The sequence below is a fragment of the Triplophysa rosa genome, linkage group LG22 (assembly GCF_024868665.1).
Source record: "Triplophysa rosa linkage group LG22, Trosa_1v2, whole genome shotgun sequence".
Lineage (NCBI taxonomy): Eukaryota > Metazoa > Chordata > Actinopteri > Cypriniformes > Nemacheilidae > Triplophysa > Triplophysa rosa.
The window spans coordinates 4,579,663-4,602,512 of record NC_079911.1 but is presented as its reverse complement, the minus strand read 5'-3'; the positions used below and the strand labels follow the sequence as shown (position 1 = coordinate 4,602,512).

Genomic DNA, 22,850 nt, shown 5'->3' with positions numbered 1-22,850 from the left:
TTAACTTTTAGGAAAACATATTTAAATCATACATTGCCAATTTTTCAGGTTTTACAAATCCTGTCCTATGAAAAATCCCTTGCCATGCAATACAATTACCATTTCATTCTGTCTGAAACTCTTTGTTGATCTTTATGTAATGAGAACGATTTTAAATGAAAAATCTGCTCACCTGCTTGGTTGGTGGTGACATTTAGCGAGACGTATTGGCGCAAAGGGGCAGTTAGTTCTGAAACCCCATTCAAAGCTTCCACCTCAAACGTGTAGTTAGTGTGAGCCATAAGGTCAACAACCATGACAGAAGTATTTTTCAGGCCTGTACGTTGGGGAAGGTATCGCACATGACTGCCGCATGACTCATAGTGACCCAGGTCTGTGCTGATCTTCTTGCACAAGATGTTGTAGTTGATGTCCTTCCTCCCTCCCGTCTCCTCCGGAGCACTCCACTCCAGGAAGACACTGGTCTCATTTACATTGGAAATGGCGTTACGTGGGGCAGAAGGGGGCTCTGCAAAATTACATAATTTAAAAAGGTTTAAAAAATTCATCCTATTTTCTTCATACTTTCATACCTTGTTTTCAGTCCACCTGTTACCACTATCCAATTTCAGACCACTTTTCTCTATAAGTTCTAATTTGAAAGGACCAAGTCTTCGTGCTAAATGTTTTTTTTTAAATCTCTTTCACTTGGAAATGTGTTTAGGTTGTGAATTCTTTTTCATATTAATGCTAATGGGAATCTTGATAGAAATACAGAATAGAAGGTCTATATTTACTTGTGCAGGCCATGTTGGCAGGGTCAGAGTCGGTCCTGTAGTATCCCTTTTCACACTGACAGGAAGTAGATGCCTCAACCATGGTGAAACTTCTGGGGGGACATTTACTGCAACTTTTGGTCTGAAGAGCTGATCGGTAAAAGCCTGGCTTACACACTGCAGAGAAAACAGATATCAAGCACAATGCAGAGGTGATTACTAATACAATCGATCAGTGCTTTGGTACTACTTGTTCTGAGCTAATGAGAAAATCTAGTCATTAAAGTCAAACATTGAACAGCTTCATTAAAAAGAGCAGGCACTTATATCAATAGATTACTTATGCTTTCAACACTCAGTGCTTCCTGTTTTAATTCTTGCAATCGACTCAAAATGAGTGCACAACATTGCCTTATTTTAACCTACATTTTTTTAGTAATTGAAATGTCCACGTTTTAGCTCTACTCATGAACTAGAGTATTAAGCAGATGCTTTTACCCAAACCCTTAAGGAAATTAACCATGTTTTTTTGTGATAAAAGTGCAGTAACCATCGTTTTTTGGTGCATGGATTACAATTGGCCGACCCATGGTTTTACTATAGTAACCATGTTTTAACTATGGTTTAAGGTAACCGAGACGTTTTACAACAGTAACCTTTTTTTCAACTGTAGTAAAACCATTGTTTTGGGGTTTTAAACCATGTTTAATTTTCGTTACACCATACATTTATTTGTGTGTTCAAGGAGAATCAAACCCACGACCTTTGTAGTGCTAACACAATGCTCTACCAATTGCGCTGCAGGATTACAGTACACATAAAAATGCAAATAAATCTTCTGAATTCTTCTGATAGCTTTATTTAAGAAACAACCGAAGCCAATATTCAACAATAATCATTCCCTTTACCTTAACATGCACACTTGCATTTGTGTTTAAATCCCTTTAAGCTGTGCTTTACTAACCAATTAAATTTACAAAACCTCTGGAATATCATGCATCACGAGTCGTAAAGTCTACTTTTTACTTTTTTTATATTATTTTATTTCTCATTTTTGGAGCTTGACTGCACTTGGGCACATGCTTTTACTGAGTTGTAAACATTCAATTTTCTCCTAATTTCTCCATGTGCAAGGAAGATATACAACATTAACATTTAGGCATTTTGGCCAATGTGACTTGAAGAGTGAAGAAAGCACTAATAGATAAAGTCATACAACTTGGAAGGACACGAGTAAATAATGACTTTTTTGGCTATTTTTTTAATATTTTTGTTTTAACATAATACTGTGAGTGAGAGTTGAAAAATCACCGTTAAAAGCATTAAAGCAAAGTGTCCCTAAAATGGAACGGTGTGTTTTGTATTTGTAACTACTTAAATGCTTCTCGATTCAGGACAGGTGCTTATGCACCGCAAACACGCTGTCAGCGTGAAATACATTTAGATAATGCATTGCCATGGAGAGAAAGAGAGAGATAGATTATCAATGGCCTCGGCAGTCCAAAGTGCACACAAAGACATTAATTACAGCTTCCCTGGTGTGCACTAAGAGGCAGACAGCAGAGGTGCAGTGTGAATTCAACCCACACTGAGAACAAACCAGGCTTGTGAATAGACGGGCAGTAATGTGCAATACTATATTTATTTCACTCAGCATTTAACTTGTTAAATTTAAGGCATATTTTTGATTAATATGGGTTTTCTCCAGTTTTGATGTCTTGTTAACATATAAGAGTTGAAAATGAAAATTCTGTCATCATTTACTTACCTTCGAGTTGTTCCAAATCTGTATACATTTCTTTGTTCTGATGAACACAGATAAAGATATTTGGAAGAATGCTTATAACCAAACAGATCTCAACACCCATTGACTACCATAGTAGGAAAACACAATGGTGGTCAAAAGTGCCCCAGAAGTGTTTGCTGTCTTACATTCTTCAAAATGTCTTCTTTTGTGTTCAACAGAACAAAAAAAATGCTAAAGTAATTTTTCCTTCTAGTCAATGGGTGTTTAGATCTGTTTGGTTATAAGCATTATTCCAAATATCTTTCTCTGTGTTCATCAGAACAAAGAAATGTATACACATATGGAACAACTCGAAGGCGAGTAAATGATGACAGAATTTTCATTTTTGGGTGACGTATCACTTTAAGAATAAGCTGACAGAACACCAGTTTTAAGTGTTTACAGGTCGACATTAGGGTAAAAAAATAGTAGATATTTTATGAATTTTACCCAGCTAAAGAAAACTCTTGAAGGCATTTTTATAACCTTACATGTTGGCAGGTGTAGGAACATCTATGATTATAAGAGAAAAACTCATAATTCAATTTTTCCGTTTCTCAATGTCAATGTCCTCTCCATCTGTTGCCAAATCACCTGACCTAAAAACACCACAAAGCGGTTCATCACTCTCTTATCTGTATGACTTGCATGTCTGTTCTTCCAGGGTGCCAAAGCCGTGGCCTCCAGACGAGAATTGCTCAACCGAGCCGACTCTGTTTGCAGCTGTAAATAGATCATTTTGATGCACAATGATGTTCTATTTGCATGGCCTGGATTGCATGTTTACATGTTACAAGTACTATGTTATGTATATGAGTATAGATTCATAGTGAAATATATTTCTAAGGTACTGTAAATAGGATCTAATGATGTGAATACAGTGTTTTATGCGAGTAAGAAAAGCTTTGCAAAGCTCATTGCTTTGCATCCCGTATTTCAGAATTTGTGTTATACATGACTCATGTTGCCTTAAATTGTTCCTTTATAACTGCATATGCCTTAAAGTATTTTTAGAGCTGTGCTTGATAATACAGATTCACTTCAAATTATACACAGCTTGGTTTGACCCTGCATTTACTATTAACCTGTGTCCTGCTTTCAAAAGGATGCAAACTACTTTAATGTAGAGGCTCACGGTATTATGATTATCCAAATGGCTTTAAAACACCATCTATGGCAGAGTGGTCAAAGCGATTCAATAGTGTGTGTGCATGTGTGTAAAGGTATATACAGTATGTAGATCTACGTATATGTGTGATAAGGAAATATATATTTAGATGTAAACAAAATAGTTATATTCCATGTAGCCAATTCAGACAAGCACTTAAAGCTTCTTTTGCATACTTTTGTTCAGTTGGGGGTCACAAAAGTGTACATGTGCAGTAACGTGTGTTTATGTTGTTAAGATGAAACCGTCTATACTGCTTAGAGGGCAGTGGTTATCCGTGACTCCTCTTCAGGGGAAGCAGTAATGCGAAGCTCGGCAAAACATGTATAGCCCATCATGTGTGTGGCACGTCATGTCAAAATATGTGCCTGCTGCAGACACGTCGAAAGGGTTTTCAATAAAAGAGACACTCACGTTTGCTAGATACTCGCTTAGTCTCATGTGCAATCAGAGTTAAGTGTTAACGCAGTGTCTACTGAATGCGAGCGTCTCTTTTATCATAAACCCTTTCGACGCATGTGCAGCAGGCACGTATTTTGACATGATGCGTGATGCACATAGTTTCACGTGAAGCGCTGAACACGTATTTTGACTTCCTGCTTCCCCTGGTGAGGAGGCACCGATCGCCACTGTTAGAGGGCTACGCTTCCCAAATATAAAAATTCTGTCATGAAGTAACCGCCCCCCCCCCCCCCGTTTGTTCCAAACCTGTATAAATTTCTTTGTTCTGTTGAACACTACGAAAGATTTAGAAAAATGTTGGGGGGCATAATTTATGACAGAACTTTCCTTTATGGGTTGAGTATCCCTTCAAAGGATAAGTTTAGCAAAGAAATGAAAATTCATCATTATTTAATCACATTCTTGTTGTTCCAAAAAAGATTACCATGTAACACAAAATGTATGTTTCTCATACAATGAATATGAACGAATAATTATACTGGGGTTGTTGGTGTACCAAAAATATCGGAAAATGAAAAAGTTTTATGTGCCCTGTCTGATCAATATATATATGGTATATATACTGTATATATAGATAAGGACTGTCAAACGATTAATCGCGATTAATCGCATCCAGAATAAAAGTTTGTGTTTACATAATATATATCTGTGTACAGTGCATATTAATTTTGTATAACACAAAACATACACATACTTGTCTATATGTTTAGGAAATATTTAAATGTATTAATTTATATTTACCAATAATTTAAATTCTAAATAAACGTTTATTTATTGTTATATTTTATATTTTTCTAAAATAAATGCAATTATGTGTATGTGTTCATAAATACAAAATTAATTAACACAGTATACCGACATTAATTACGTAAACATAAACTTTTATTTTGGATGCGATTAATCACGATTAATCGTTTGACAGCCCTAATATATATATATATACTGTATATATATATATATTAAAGGCAAGGTTTGGGTGTATAATTCATGCACAGCTAGCAAAGGTAAACACAAACTGCAAGAGATTATGACCAACCAGATTCCAAATTCGTACAGCACTGTGTTCCGAAGATTGTGCCAGATAACAAACAAACTGATAAAGAATGTCTGTTTGCTAGAATGTACTGGTCACTTTGGATGAAAGCATCACGCAAATGCATAAATGTAAATTTAAGGCTTTCTAAACACTCCCCTGCTTGTATAGGTTGGACAAACAGATAAATACAAGCGGAATACAACAATTTATGTAAGAGTGGAAGAATTTATAAAAACACTTTTGTTTCATGCATGAACCCCAAAACATTGTTATCATTGAACATAATAATACAAACGTACCCAGCTGATTCATATTTTGAGGAAATTCCTCTCAGAGACTTGATTCAGTGTGAAATGCCTCTTGTCAGCTCTTACGAAGCACTTTATTAAACAATTTGTCCTCTGACCATGATCAATTTAGAAGAGATGCCTACAAATACACATTACAACATGGCAAAATACATCTTTCACACTTCACTCCACGCATCATAATCACCAATGACATGCAACTTTATGATATAAAAGCCCATCTCGACCAAACAAGTTTTGATTAAATAAAGGACTGAAGCTGGGCGGCACTAATGGGGCTTGTAGGAGCTGCTGATTGCATTACACTCGGGGCTGGTGTGTAATCGTTCGGCCATAAAAGTCTATATTAAATGAACAGGACTGACATGACAGGATTATTCAACAGTTTATCTACATAATGAAGTCAGAAGACAAGTATGCATTTTTTTTCCAATGCTTGACTTGAAAATATCTTGAATTGCATATTTAATTAAATTATTTCATGAAATAGGCAAATGCTTCTTCAAAGATTAGAAAGAAATATGCATTTAGTTTACAAAACAGCTAATGCAGGGCCAATTGGGATGAATATGGTTTTGTGTATTTATTTTTGTGCGTAGACCTCTTTACTTGCAATACCCCTGTTCTGGTAGCTCAACTGGTCTTGAAGCGCATTAACAATGCCAAGGCCATGGGTTCAACTCCAGAGAACACAAAAACTGATAAAATGCATCATGAATGAGTGCACTGAATATAGTGTTTACAAAATGCACAGATGTAAATGTAATTAACTCATTGTCTTGCATTGGCTGATTCACTTCCACAGAATCTTGTCATGCAATATTAGATCCTATATTACACCTCGTCATATAGCCAAAAAGCTTTTTGGTCAATTTCATTCTGCTTATTGATTTTGCATATATGAACAGCTTTGGAAGCATTTGAGTGTCTTTGTATTGATTTCTGATTTCTGAAAACATCATCATGTTTTTATCACAGCATGCTTTTATTGATTTGTTTTCATCATTTATGACAGGCCTGTTAACAACAGTGGCAAAACAACAAAGCAGAGAGTTCCAGATGCAACTCAGGATAACAGAAAATTACATGGTCAAGTGATATATTATTTATTAACAGTTAAACTAGATTGATAAAACATTGGTTGTTTTTATATAAGGCATTGTGTGTGCTTAATGTTCTTATTTGTTTTAATGTTTGTGTTGTTGATACACAAATGTCAGATATGTGCTGAGCATTCTTTGCACAACATTGTTTTAATATACGCTTCACTTTTATGCATTTTTATGCAAACTAAAAAGGGGTTCAGAGTAAAAAACACTTTAGTGTGTAAATCATGAGAGACACTGGGATTCCTATAACCGTGTTATACAAATAAATTATGTTTTTATTAATATTTTTGTATTATTTTTTATTTGTATTCATTATAAATTAATATTTGAATTGATATTTGAAAAGAAATCAGCTAGAGATACCCAGCTATCTTTATGAACATAATCTTGGCAGATTTTAAGAAAACAAGCACCTGCATGACTGAAAAGACATAGGACACACACACACACACACACACACACACATAGACCAGCTCCCCAGTGTGTTAACTCTCAATAGCTCAGCCTTCTGTGAGACCTGCTTACAAGCACGATTCATCACTGTCACCAACCTCCTTCAAATCTGACACACACACACACTTTTATTGCTCTTCAGCTGGGTGGTAACTCAGTCATCAATATGTCAATATGCCAATATGTCATGGCAAATCTGTGTGTAGCCGATATGAAACTAGAAACAGATTTCAGTATGTTCATTTGTTCTCTTATTACCTTGCTTATATGCCATTTTTATAAATATGATTGTGAATAATTTGGGAATCATTCATATCGCTCCCTTATTCACCAGACTTAAAGTCAACATGAACATGTTTGGTTCTGAATCTGAACAATGATTTTTATTATTTTTTTTGTTTAAAAAAAGTAAAAAAAACGCTATGTTATCAAAAAAAGTTATGAATTTCAGTTGAATTGCAGCCTTTCTAAAAATAAAATAAAAGTTAACATCATTTATTGGCACTGAATATCATTGTAATCAAGGTGAATTGAAAAAATGAAAAAAAGATGCTTAAGAGGTTAAACCTTCAGGTTCCACAAAAATGGATCATGATGCTGTTTCAGGAAAACAGAAATCTTTCAAAATCCACTGCAAACCCACATTCAGGTGCGGCTTCATTCTTTTATGGAAAATCCACTTTTTGTGATCCATTCATCACGGATAAAATCAAGTCCTGACCTACATTAAATATCCTGTTTTATTATCCTGTGAAACATCCCGTTTTAGATGTACAAAGGGTTGCCAAAGATGTTTCATGTTGCCTTTAACGTCACGGTATGCTAGAAGAACTCTAGCAAGCCAGTTGAGATAAACACTTCTGCTTAATGACTTCTTACTTGCTGATCTAAGGTCATATGCGGCAATTTTAAATGTATACAGATCCAGCCAACCACCCTACTAGTCAACCGTGTCAGGCCAATTGAGATCTGCTCCATTACATCTTAACTCCCTCAGGCATTAACCATCTCCAAACATTCACTTCTCCCTGAATCCTTAAGTATCCGTCAATCAACCCCTAAAAACGTGCCACCAAACATTGACAGATGCTAAATATGATCTCACAATGCTTCAAAGTGAAACAGTCAGCATGAGATTTAAAATCAGATCACTCAAGTGCACTTTGGCCTTGCTGCGTCTCAAATGCATTCAATTTCGACATGCTTGACTGCGATGTCTCATTGCGGATGCGGAGATCATTACTGCTAACAGTGGCAGGGTGTCTATCCAAAGTCTTAATGCATTGTGCAAAAGGCTAATAGGTAATTAATATGCAGCAAACAGTGGTAGGCCTGGCAATTAACCAGCCTGCAAAGATCTTAATATACAGACCATTAACAGAGGGACATTTTGAGAAGATGTGCTGATTAATAAGCCTTTATATTTACTAGGGAGTGGAAAAAAGGAGTTTTGATGCCACCGATGTCCAGTATTTGACACCTTGACACTTGGATAAATTGCAAGGCCAAGTCGGTTAACGAAAGCTAATTGGTTGGAGAACACACCGATGAAAGAGTCTGATAAATGCTCTGACAAATCCATTTGTAGCCAATTAGAAAAGGTGAGTTTTGATATGCATTTAATAAAAGGACAAATCAAGACAAACATTAAAATAGGTCGCCTATTACTTGATGGTGTGTTCAATTGACATTAGGTTTTTTTTAGCTTTTTATTGTCTAACACAGTGGTTCTCAACCTTTTCATGGTCACACCTCTCTGTAAACCCATACTGTACATTGAGGATAGATAAGATAATGTGTAAAATATGTTAGATATAGTTTATATATATATAAACTATATATATATAAACTATATATGACATTATATGTTTTTTATGATGTTATCATGTTTTTCTTGTGTTTTCTTGTGTTAGTTAGATGTATTTTTTTAGTTATTATGGCTTAAATCAAAACAAACCAACTGCAGTTTGATTGATATTAATTGGAATGCACAATAAAAAAACATGATTTTTGAAATTTAAAAAAAAACATGATTTTTGAAATTTTTCATTTTGGAAACAAACTTTTCATATATATATATATATATATATATATATATATATATACAAAAAGACGCAAAAAATACCTGTATATGACAGATTGATCTCAAGAGATCAGATTATAAATGTAACCACCCTGCTGATAAAAACAAAAGAAACCCAAAAGAAATGAATGGTTTTCATTAAAATACCATTGTGAACCATTAGCTTTTTGCATTAAAACCATTACAAAATTGTAGTGTTTTGGGCATTATTCCAAAAGGATTAGTCTGCCAGATCACGAGAATGGTTTACTCCTACAATTAGTCTGCGCGGCCGCTCACGCGCGCAGCTTCAGACAAAACATTGCCCGTTACCATAACAGTGTAACAGTATAAGTGTTGGGTGCAAGAATTTGTTTGCTCCATGGCAGATAGGGACAATTTGCAAATGGTGCAGAATAATAATTCATTTCACCATTAGGGAAGAGAAATCATTAAATAAAATTGGATCCAAAATCGTCTCGCAATCGTAATATTATTTATAATAGAAGGGACAAAATCAATGTCATACAAAACACAATGTGAAAGTAAACATTGAGTTTCCATGAATTTCATTTCACAACAGAGGAAGACATAATAATAAATCATAACAATGCTCCCCAGATCGCATTTGACCATTGACGATAAACATCCTTTTCCTATGTTTAACCTCTATGGAGTAAACTTGCACAGAAATTAATACATACAAACTATAATACACAGACATGCGATTGACAGCATCTAATGTTGGTCTTTGTGCTGTGCAATTGTCGGGCCAAACCTGTTTTTTTTTTTGCTCAATGCTGTTAGAACATGGCAAATTGAAGTTGATTTATGGAATTAGTAAATCTACTATATAAATGTCATTGTGTCTTTAACGTCTAGTTGGATGTCTGCTTATTCCCAAATCATCTCACATACCTGATGCAGTGTATAGACAGGCCTGAAAACACATCAAAATGGTTCACTGTTGGGTATTTTATTTTGTCATTCATGATCTAATGCTAACATGTAATTCAGACTTTTGATTTCAATGAGATGCAGCTTTGTTTCTTCATTTTCCATGTCCAAGCATCAGCAACAAGGGCTCAGCATAGTCCAGGCGAATTGCACTTTCGTTCTGCGTTTTGAGGCAAAACGAAGGTCGAAAACGTTGAGATACGGTATAGTGTTTTCGAACAATCCAACACCCCTTTGTTTCTGGTTTACATGACGTATGCAAATAGCCTCTGCGCACGTGGCCACACAAACAACACACCCACCTATTCCGTAATGGCCATGGACCAATGGTGGCTCGAGGGTGTTTACCGGCCAACACAAACTTTCCCAGAAAGCTCTGTTTGGTTTGCTGCGGCGAACTAGTGAAACGAATTGTCGTTTGGACCAGATTTTGTTCGAAATCAGGTCACAGACGGTCGTTTTTCGATTTCGAATGTAGTATGCTGAGCCCTTTAGATGTATTATCATTCCAAATTTGACATAAATACATAAGATAGGGGTCATGTATGTTAACCACTGTCAGAATTCAATAGTATTGATTTAAAAAACTCATAGTTTTGACTTCTGATGAAAAAGCATTCAAACTCATGTAAAATGCTGAGAAACGCACATGTTGCAAATCAAGGCACAAAAGGTGAAAGCGACCCGTCTTTTTTTCTGTCACGATGGCAATATGAGCAGCTGTTTCCCAAAAAGCACCAGAGTTTCGCCTCTTTGTATGTATACTCTTTGGTGCCGCACCACCTTTTGGCACGCCCACTATTCCGACCTGTAGCAGCCTGCATTGTGATGGGAGTGTAGCTGCACAGGTTGCGTAGTTGCGGTAAGTTTCTTAAATGTTCTTTGGACTAAACTTTGTCACTTTATTAACAGTAACATAACAGTATTTAATCGTTGACAGTGCAGGTGGACGTTTTAACGTTAAGGTGTCATCATGCTTTATACATGTAAAGTATGTAAATTCAATGCAGCTTCAATTTCTGCATTAATTTGGCATATTAAAATTCACAGAAGTCTTGCAAACAACAGATTTCAGTGTGGGCATGCAGAATGTCCTGCTACATTTATGACAGTGTGTGCACTTCAGAGGCATATGTATCAATTTCATTTGCACAAAGTAAAACAGGTGCCTCAAACCCGCTGCCACAGACAAAATGCTTTATCATGCAGAATGATGGCAATAAAGTTGAATGTTTATTTAAGCTAAATGTTTTTTAAATGTATATAGTATAATTTAATATTTATTATTTGTTTTTCAGAAATCTTCTGTAACATTTCATGTGGATCAATCCATTCAGTTCAGCTGTGAAGTATGCACTATACACCCATCTTTATTGTACATTTTGTTTGCATTATTTGAGACACAGTTGGAGTTAGTCTACCACCTAGAGTATTTATTTCCTTCACAGTTCATAGCAGCACTGTATTAGCAGTGTTCCCCAGTGTTTATAAGTGGACTTGTTTGGGGGGATGATTACATTCTGCCATATTTTTGCATTTTGTTGTTTGTTTAGGAAATGTTTTCAAATTGTGCTTCACATTAAAATAGAGACAGTGTATTTGTCAAACAGTGTGATCAACTTGTATCAGTCCAAGCATAAAGTGCTGGTACTCTACTGAATTTGTACCAAGTTTTTTTTTTCTTAATAGTATTAAACTTTTTTTAGATTTAGATTCAATTTATTGTCATTGCACATGTACAAGGCAACGAAATGTGACCTCTGCATTTAACCCATCCAGAGAGTAGTGAACACACGTACCCCCGGAGCAGTGGGCAGCTATCACTACAGCGCCCGGGGAGCAAGTAGGGGTAAGGTGCCTTGCTCAAGGGCACCTCAGTTGTTACCCGCCGGCCCTGGGAATCGAACCGGCAACCTTCTGGTCATGAGTCCGACTCTCTAACCATTAGGCCACACTGCCCCCTATGGTCAGAAACTGTAAATACTACAGAAAGTTAGTAAACTAAAACCACATTAATAATTTTATTCTTAAGTCAGGGGCTGTTTCCAAATTATCTACATTATCTGCAAAAAAACACAGTAATGAACCTCCAGCCATTGACAAGTAACTTACTGTAATAAAAAAAACACAGCAATTTACTGGCAGCCATTGACAAGTAACTTACTGTAATCAACAATCACAGTTACTAACTAGCAGCCATTGACAAGTAACTTACTGTATTTTTAAATACAGTGTATTACTTGTCAATGACTGCCAGTAAATTACTGTAATTTTCACAATATATTTCTTACAGTGTATGTACAATAAACACTGCAGTATTTCATTAAAAAAATAGATATTGTCATTTTTTATTTCACTGGGACTTTAAAGCTTTGGGATTTTTTTTTCAAGACGATGTACCTAGTGATGCTTAGAATTTTTCTTCTTATGTTGTGTATGAATTTAACAATCTTTTATTCAAATAGTTTAGGTTTGATAGGCAGCAACAGCCCATTGTAAATACTAGTGAGCAGTAACATTTCAAGTCTGAAGTACGTCACAAGGCTATGTGCAAGTAGTCCATTATTTGGTGGAAGGATATTGCCACATTTTTTAAATGCAATAAGCCATAAAAGACCATGTGTTACAGTATTTTAACCACAAATAAAATAATTTCGCTTCACACCACATTGTGCCAAAGAATCTGTGCTTTTGCTCAGCCTCTTTTGGCTTATTGCTTAATTAAACCACTGATCTGATAGAGATGTCTGAAGCACTAACCATGCCATGGAACAATCTCACATAGTGTGGGAAAAGGAAATGCTGAATTAAACACAAGCTGTGTAATTTTCACTCGTGTATCTGAAGGAGAGCTGTTTTTTCTGCCAGCAGGGCCCACAGACTGGGTGAGAAGAGTTTCTCGATGAAGCTGTCATTTCCTCACTTTCAGGAATATCCAACGTACCGTTTTCTGAGCAACATTTCTGCACTGCAGTCTGCACCAGTGGGGAAATCGCAGAGTAGCTCTAACGGCTTATAAATGAGTCCATAAAAAATCCTATTAAATTCTCATACCGACGGCACAGAAAAATGCAATCAATCATTATAAAATCACCATCAGAGAAATAGGCCGTTTATCAGCGGTATGTCCAAATAAATCAATAATCACTAATTCTCTGTACTTGCATGGTTATATGTTGTAAAAGTGTGTGAAACTGTCAGTTGATACAATAAAGGAATAGTTCACCCGTAAATAAAAATGTGGTCATCATTAGGTCTCTTTTACGTTGGTTCAAACCATTATGACTTTGTAACAGAATGTTTACACTGCTGTTGTACTACATTTATAATACTGTCGTGCTTTTTTCAACATTTGCCTGCTCATCACATGCTTTCATTGTATAGAAAATGTAAGAACATTCTTCATCTTTATCTCCCTTAATTTTTCACAGAAGAAAAGTCACTATGACATTATGGAAAATTTCAATATTAGGTGCCTTAATCCTTTAAAGTTTCTGTATCTGTCATCATTCTAGATGGATAAGAGAACTGATATTACCAGACAACACAGTAAAACACAAAACTGTCACTGCTAGCTCAATCGCCTTGCAGTACTAACTAGAATAAGTTTGAAGCAGGACATTCTTAAAAATAAATGTTCCTAAAGGTTCTTTATCATGTTGTGTGTTTCTATAAATAACTATTAACATCCAGAGGAATGACAGGAATGAAAATAATGGGTGATCAATGATGATCCTGTGCTTTCAGGAAGCTTCCGCCTGGAGAGCCCGACAGAATTCCACAGAGGACCAACTGCCATTCCACCCCCATTCATTTCAGCCCATCTCCCTCTGCATTTCTGTCTTTTTCACACACCTCCTCAGGCCTAGCAGGGCGGTCTTTGCTAAAAAGTGTCCTTTGTTCACGCTGTCTGTAGAAAACAGAGTGGTATTTCATTTTGGTGCAAATGACATGGATATGAAGGGATATGAGTACACACCTTTGTACTTGTTTGTCACACAACCAAAGAGGATTTAGAGGACAGCCCACATTCAGGCTACATGTTAGATACAGGGATTTATGTCATACATGCATAGTATGTTATGACAGCACTATAAATCACATTCCCACAAAATAATAAAGAATGGGGGTACAGATAGTACCAGAAAAATCTGCAATGTGGACCAGACATGCCGCAAGTCAAAAGTCTGGGAATGTGAGACTAGATGAAATGTGACCTACATTCATAAAGACACATGAAAGCATGCTTGACTAGAGACGATTCAAGTGAGAATTACCATCACAGTCCAACTGAGAGCGCAAAGCTAAAGAAAGACGTCAAATGATGACAGCTTTAAATTTGTTTTTCTGCAAGGGGATTGGACAAAATTGCACACATCACCCCAAACAAGCTGTCACAATTTAGCTCAGAGGATCTATTCTATTATAATGTGTTTAATTCTGTTCACAAAAAGCACAAATTCCCAGCAGAATTATCATCGTCTACATTATTTATTCGCTACTTTGTCGCAAACAATGTATTTAGTCTCCCTAAAGAGCAGACAGACTGCCTCTTTCCTGTGTATCTCAGGTGACTGTCATGTTTACATTTATTTTATAATTGCTTGCAAGAAACATTTGAATAGGAACAGCGTCGCACGCACACCCACAGCTCCATTGTGCCATTTTTCTCGCTGAATGGTGGACCGTCCCTCAGACAAAAGCACCAAAAGCATTTCCGACACTTTGTCCCCTGGTCTGCTGGGTAACCCGGCCGACTGCACAAACTCCCCCGCAAGCATACACTGCAGAGGCACCGGGTGTTCCCTCAAGATGGCTCAATGGAAATTAATTCTCACAGAAATATCAAACCGCATTCAAAAACAACCCTTATCGCAAAGCGCCAACTCTGGAGGCACACAAAGGAAGCAATCTGAAGAGGAGGATGAAGGGTCTGTTTCATTCACAGGACACACTGCCCTGTTCCACCACTAGAGCGTTGAACCCCTCAATCACTTGCTGTCTGTTTCATCCAAGCATTCATTTTATCATCTGGGCTTTAGTGGTGTGGATGGGGGTTGTGTCTTCAAAAATATATATAATCAGCACCTAATGTAGCACTGGAATTGTAAATAGTTCACCAAATATATTTTTTAACGTAATTATTATTTACACCATCACGTCATTTCAAAATTATGGATTTTTGAAGAATCTTTTCACTTGTCTCTTCTGTTGACTATTCAAGATGACCACATATCTTAAGCTCCAAAACAGTAGTTGACTCATGTGCTATTCCAAGTCCTCTGTAGACATGCTATTGCTTTGTTTAAAATGTTACACACGTCCCCCCTCTCTTCATTTGGTTACATTGGCTCCCTATAGTTGCTCGCATCAAATTGAAAGCTCTGCTCTTGGCCTAAAAGACCACCACTGGTTCGGCAACCCCATATCTTCACTCGAAAATCCCATATGCTCTGCAAACGAGCAACGTCTTTTAGTGCCATCCCAAAAAGGGAAAAAACCACTCTTACATACCTTTTCTGGATCTGTTCCACATTTGTGGAATGATCTTGTCAGGGTTCCTGTTTAGTGTGTCTTTGTTATCTCTCTTGTGTTGATGTTTTTGTTTCTTGTGGCTTTGTTTCTTCTTTTGTGTGGATGTTTTGTTTCTTTTGAGCACATGGTGTGGTTAAAACCTGCCATGCATTTTCTTGTGATTGTGGTGTGACCACGCCCCTTCGTTACCAGTTGTCTCTTCATTATTGTTTCAGTCCCCTCACCTGTCAAATCAGTGTCTCATCTCTCTCCACTCCTGTCTCTCGTTTGCCTTATGACTTTCATCTGGCGTTACTCGTTGTCTTCTCTCTCTCCCCTCCTGTTTCTCGTTTGGGTTTTGATTTCTTCCCCTTATATTTCCTTCCGTTCTACTGTCCTGTGTCAGATCGTTGTATGTTACATGTGTGTAAGACCCTGTGTTTGTTGCAGTTGGTCCTTGACCGGACCTAGCCTTGTCTAGTCATAGTAAGATCTTAGTTTTCTTGTTTTCCCCTCTAAGTTTGGGGTGATCTTCTAGTTAACTCTCTGGCATTATTCTTATAGTCCAAGTCTCCAGTGCTTAGTTCTCTAGCTCTGTTTTCCCATAGTTCCCGTTGGTGTCCCGGACCGTCCTGCTCTATTATACACTCCGGCAATCGCTTCACCACCGACCACCACTCTCGGCAAGAATCGGCCAGTGGGTCGAGGGTTCTCCCCGCTGTGCGTTCCCCCCTTCATGGGACAGAATCTCCCGGACTGGGTCTACTTCAGATTTTTACGTGAGTGCCTTCGGGTCGAGATCTCTCCCTGCGGACTCACGTGGCTCCGAGGCCGGTGTCTCTTGGTGGATTCTTGTGGAAACTTTTCAATAAAGACCTATTCATTTCCCGCAATTGAGTCTCCGCAGTCTCTGTTCACGCACAGTCATGACAGATCTGCCCTCTGCTACAAGAATAGCAGATTCCATAGCCACCTTTAAGAATTGGCTGAAAACCCATCTCTTCCGTCAACATCTGACCGATTAGTTATGACTTCTATTTCTTTCTACTCTTTCTATCCTTAAAAAAAATCCTTAGCTTTGTATACTATAGTGGGCTACATGAGACCAGTTTTTGCTGCACTCATGCTTTTTGTTGTCCTTGTGTTGTTCCAATTGCTTCTATTGTTTACCTCATTTATAAGTCGCTTTGGATAAAAGCGTCTGCTAAATGACTAAATGTAAATGTTAACTATGACATAAATATAAATATGACATATGAAAACATTATAACTTTAAGTCACATGGACAACTTTACTGATTCTTTTAGGTTTGACAGACATATCACTATGGCTTGTATGGAAGAAATTAAATGCTTGAAGATTCTTTAAAAATTAATCTTTTGTGTTCCATCATATGAGATAAATATCAGTACATGGGCATGAAATGAAGGTGTATATATTTATATTAAGGGAGTAAATAATGACATAATTGTGCTTCAGACTGAAGTTATCTCATGCAGCGCTGAGCACCAGTAATCTCTTTGCCGCCCAAGGAAACGTATGAATTAAGGGTGTTGGGTTCGCTGATGAGTCAATAAAGAGTACAATCTAATTCAGGACTAGAAAAATCACAGTTGGATGCGTGGCTGCTCTTTTAAACAATATTTCCTTTGAAGTTTCTGTTTCTGAGATCATTCACGACGCCGTTGAGTAAGATCTTGTTCGCCTGGGTTAATGTCTCAAGGAACACAGTAAAGAAAAGTTAATGCATGGCTAACAGGGTACAAAAACCAGCAGTACTTTCATCCCCCTCTTATTGAAAATTGCTAACTGTTTGATCATTATAATTTAAAGGAGAGGTTGTTCGAATGATTTTACTAAATGTGAAATAAGTCTCTGGTGTCCCCAGAGTGTGTATGTGAAGTTTTGGCTCAAAATACCCAGCGGATCATTTATTATAGAATGTTGAAGTTGCCCGTTTTTGAGTGTGTGTAAAAGCACCGATTTTGCTTGTATCTCTTTAAATGTTAATGAGCTTTTCGCCCCAGCCCCCTCTCCAGAGGAGGGCGGAGTTTCAGGAACTCGTGGCTGAGGCTCTCACTAAATCCATGGTGTTTCGAGTCAGATCCGTGGGCGTGGCTTGTTGGTTTTTACTAAATTCTTGGTGTTTCAAGTCTTACGAAACCTTTACCCTAACCCACACCCTAACCCTAACCTTACTCTAACCATCTAAACTACCTATGATTGTTAAAATTGCCAATAAAACACTGTTGCGTGATGACGTCAGACTTGAAACACCAAGGATTTAGTGAGAGCCGAAGCGTACCGGCCAAAACAAAACATCAAAATGTCAGTAATTGTTAGTGGTGTTCAGCCCTATATGTACGAACCGGAGTCTGACACTGATGGAGAGACACAAGAAGTGACAACCTTAAGAATTGAACAGGACGTTTACGAATGGTTAGTTGTAATTTTGCAGTTATTGTGAAATTAATGTTCTTCAAGTGATCGATAAGCATTAGCATGGTCCGTCATGATAATGTATAAATCGCTGTGCAGGTGCTCCTGTGGGAATTGCAGTAAAATGACTACAGAGCCAGAGAATAAATGCTGCATGGAGGTCGAGCAGGTATAGTTTAGCGTTACTACAGTTATACTATGCTTTCAACGTTGTTCTATCATGTACTGTCACACTTACTTTACGTATTGTTCACGATAAGCCCGACAGCATGTGAGGGCAGCGTCAATAAAAACAGTTAGACGCTGTACTTCTATTGTAAGCAACATTACCAATATAGCACGATAACAAGCCCATTAAGAGTGGCAATTTTGAAAGACTAATCAGCAACAATATGAGGTGTGATACTTAACATTACTGCTTCTGCTGGATATGAGGACTGGGCACGAAGTGTTGGTATTGCTCCCGGTTTCAGTAGCAACCTCGTTGAAAGTCCCGCATTGTACTGGCCCTCATTCGTGAAGCAGTCCGGCGTGAAATGATTGGCGGAAACGTGAAATACTTTACCGATTCTCAGTGGGACATTGCGTTCATAAATGAAATTTAACCATGCTGTTCTCTGTAACTCAGCTTGCGGGAGTCTATTGGAGACAGTTATGCTGGTCGGTACATCCTAATACAGAACAACTGTAGTGCCTCCGTGGCGCAGACATTGTTTAGCTCCAGTGACGATCTAATGATGGCGACTGTTGTACTTCCCACATGGGGCTGTGTCTAAGCAAATAGAGCGGATCGTCACCACTGCTGGGTGGGCTTTGCCGTTGAGTGACGACATTAACGGCAGAATTCAAATCTTTGATTTTACCAGCAGGGTTTTTGAATTACGCAAATTGTTAAAAAAGGAGTGAGCACATTTTTAACTGTTTAGACTGCTTGTTTACAGACACTGTGGACACGTATTAATGTTTTAACACATTATAAACGTGAATTTTGCAAAATACGTGCCCTTTAATATTGTTGACAGTCAAAGACTGACTGGCAGAATAAAGGATGCATGAAGGAGGCATTTACACACTTTGCTATGCTGGGAACGAAAAAAACTAAACAGAAAGTTAAGATTTAGCAAGTACTTGTGAAGAACACAAGGTTGCAGGGTAAGTCAAATGCATTGTTCCACACACAGGGAAAAGAGCTGACTAAGATGAAGTTAACTTTTGACATTATCTAAAAAAATCACCAGCCTAAAGTCGTTTGTTGGATTTAGACTATGTTTACATGAAAAAACTGTCAAACTCATCTCAGTTCACATGTATCAATGAAAATGACTGAAATGACTGTATTATGCATGCCAAATCAGGAGTTGGTGATATCAATTTGTAAAGAAACAAACTCTGAACACGTAATGGATATGGAATGGAAGTTTTTTTTTTATTAAGTGATGTCACTGGGTTTTTTTGTAGTCTATATAAATATGATAACAGTATACTTTTTCCAAAAGTATACTCAATAAAAAAACTGCATTTTAAGCCCCCAAAATGCTGTAAATAAACAGCCAACATAAAAGTTTTCAATTTTAGCTGGAACTGGTGAGTTGGTTTAATGTGGTCTGACTGGTCTCACAATCTGGCCAAGCTGAATGGCTGTTTAAAGTCAGCCAGGTGGTCTCCCTAACCAACTAAAAAGGGTCAACAACCTCCAAAAAGTGCCTACAATCTCAACAAAAGTGACCCTAATTGTCAAAAAAATTTCAAAAAAGTTCTCATCAGAAAGATGTAGCCTTAGTTTTTACTTTATCTGCAACACATCACTAAAATATAAAAACAACTTGGTACGCAACTGAGAAGATGTTACCAATGCTAAGGATTTAAACTGTATTTCAGTGTATTTTCAATTCTTATGTTTATAGACAGGAAGTGCTTCTGGACCAGTGTTGTTTTAGGTTTTGCAAAATCGTCTATAGAGAAAAACAATGTCTAAACGACTTTCGATGCGACTAATAACTAAAGTTTAAAAATGCTTTTCAACAAACGGAACCCAAACCTTCATTGTTTGATTATTTTGGTTTCGTGGAACACACTGAGCCTAAAGTCACAAACTGAGGCCAAACTTTCCCACAAAAAATTTAAAATGTTTCCTCTGAGCAGTTTGTGTTTAAGAGACAAACATTTTGCATGTATTTCACATAGGTTTCATACTAAATGTCAATGTAAGTTTGCTACAATATAAGTGAATTGTGTCATTTTAAACAATATACACTGCTGTATCTGTCACAAAGTGGGCTGCTATCAAGCTGGGTTCATTGTCATGTCATTGTCCACATCAATGAATCATGCCTGTCGCTTTTACGCCTTCTGACAGCTGTTACACTATCAACACTTCTTTCATTTCCCACATGATTAACGCCGCCTCTCAGCACTGTGTCACTGAAATGCTTCTAACCACCTATAGAAAGTATCTTAACTTCCTACAGAGTGCTCAAGATATCCTAAATATGCAGTAAACGCTACCATAATGGACAATTGATACAAACGACAACACAATAAAGATTTGTCTTAATACACAAAACTTAAACGTTAAGTTACTAGAAAGTGAATTGCTACCGTCTACCCACATCATATAAAAGGGTCAGGTTCTCATCAGTGTCTGTGACATTCAGTGAGGCAGTTCAAGGGGATGTGTCACACACGTGCTGCGTTTGCATTTGGATAATAATGAAGATGTTCACCAACCTTGACAGGAGCCATTAACTTCCTCATGGCCTGCCTGGCACATGCACCTCCCAATGGGCACCAGCCACTCCCCCTCTGCACTGCAGTGCATTCTGGGAAGTTCATCAGCCACTGAGTTGTTGACGCAGGTCCCTGACACCTCCAGAAGCTGGGAAGAATCTGCCCCAGTTATGGTATCTGGGAAGAGGGCCAAATTCCTGACAACGAAAGGACACTTTTTGTAGAAGACACGAACGGACACAAGAGCAATACACGAACCCAGGTCTTGAAAAGCCAAGTAGAAGCCTTTCTTGGTCAACGGACCAACATCCCTAACTTCCGTGTTTAATTTCATGACTCTGTCTCCAAGATCAAGCTCAGTGAAACTCTCGTCAGCTGCGATGGTGTCGATCTTCATATATTGGCTTTCCCGAATATTCCTTGTCTCCTCATTGTTGGTTTCATAGAAATAAACATTAAAAGTTTCCTTGCAGGTGCCCAGACCCCCCGGGAGACTGTTACAGTCCCGCAAAGTGAACTTCAGCTCCACAAATACTCTCTGGGCACCTTGGGTTAGTATCCAGTTTGTCTGCAGCCAGTTGTTCTGGTTGTGTTCCATCACTTTGCACACTTGGTAAGTGTGGATGGGCGCGTAGTTCTCATCCACCTCTCCAATTTCTTCCCACTAAAACAAAAAGTAGAGAAAAAATACAGATCAAATGACAGTTCTTAACCTTTTTGCAAATACCACCCTCAGCCCTTGCAGTCATGCACTTTTTTTTGTAATGTAATGCTACATACAGTAGATTATCGGGTGCAAAACGGTGCATAGAGAACACAAAGCATCTCAAAAGGGGGCATCCCTTGAATCCTGAATCATGTAATGACAAATGGGACAGCCTTGGCAAGGACACCTAAATTTAATAGTTTAGGGCCACTATTAGACAATGTGGCGTAGGCTATGACTTTATCATAGTTTATTTTCAATTCAGTGGTAAAATGTGCAGTAACCAACAATCATAGTTATGTGAGAGACCTCATAAATTGTTATCACATCCTTAAAAAAAACAGTAAGTGCTGGTTAGTTTACAACTCCCTTTCATTTTCAAGCTCGGTAAAGTAAATTTCTATTAAAACAGTATCATTTTATTTATACACAAATATCACTTGTCATGCAGATAATTCATGTTTAAGTAAGGGATAATCCACAGCTAGCCGTGAGTTAAAGGGTTTTAATGCACAACGTGGAGGCCAAGAACCACCTGACGCGAAGCGCATTAAAATTTATACCATGGTCATTTTCCAAGTTAAATCTTTTATTGATGTTTACAGTGAAATTTTAGATCAAACAGGTGAAAATTACAGTGATTTTGTCAGTTAAATTTCAAATGTAATCAAACTTACTGGAGCTAACTGTGCATTAAGTAAGGGATAATCCACAGCTAGCCATGCGTTAAATGGTTTTAATGCACGACGTGGAGGCCAAGAACCACCCGACGCGAAGCGAAGCGGAGATCAAACAGGTGAAAATTACAGTGATTTTGTCAGTTAAATTTCAAATCTAATCAAATTTACTGGAGCTACCTGTGCGTTAAAGGGTTTTAATGCACACCTTCCAGCCAATCAGAATCCAGTATTCAAAAAGACCATAGTATAAGCAAATATAAAGGCTATGTGATGCCATAATTCTGGCAAGTTTCATTAAAGGATAAGTTCCATTAAGAATGAGGACTTAACTGAATGGGTTTGAGAATGTTCTCAGTAGATTTGTTCTTTGACACAGTATAACAATTTAATAAAAACACGGTGGCACCTAAACACACACAACAATGCCTGTATATAACAAAATATAGATGTATGTTTTGCTGTCCAAAGACATCCTCAATAACAATACATCAGGTGGCAGAGAGATCGGAAAAACAATCTGCCAGCTTTAATCTATGCAGTCAGGAGAATTGTAACATGGTAGTTAACAAAGCAAGACCTCAGAATGCACCCAGAGGGCCCGAACAGTCCTTCAGAGCTCTTCAAAAGCACAGTCAGTGACCAGAGAGACCCTCCCAAGGCCTCGTATTACCTCTGCCTGATGCTCTCT

At 37.6% G+C, this 22,850-nt stretch overlaps 1 protein-coding gene across 2 annotated transcripts in view; it reads right to left on the bottom strand.

Annotated features, from left to right (window-relative positions):
* LOC130545956 (ephrin type-A receptor 5) overlaps positions 1 to 22,850 on the bottom strand; it is an 81,556-nt gene that overhangs the window by 41,458 nt on the left and 17,248 nt on the right. For both annotated transcript variants that reach the window (XM_057320892.1, XM_057320893.1), the window contains exons 3-5: positions 20,777 to 21,440; positions 777 to 932; positions 173 to 508 (exon numbers count right to left, since the gene is read on the bottom strand). In XM_057320892.1, coding sequence (XP_057176875.1) covers positions 173 to 508; positions 777 to 932; positions 20,777 to 21,440 — 1,156 coding nt within the window. The remainder of the gene's footprint in view (positions 1 to 172; positions 509 to 776; positions 933 to 20,776; positions 21,441 to 22,850) is intronic.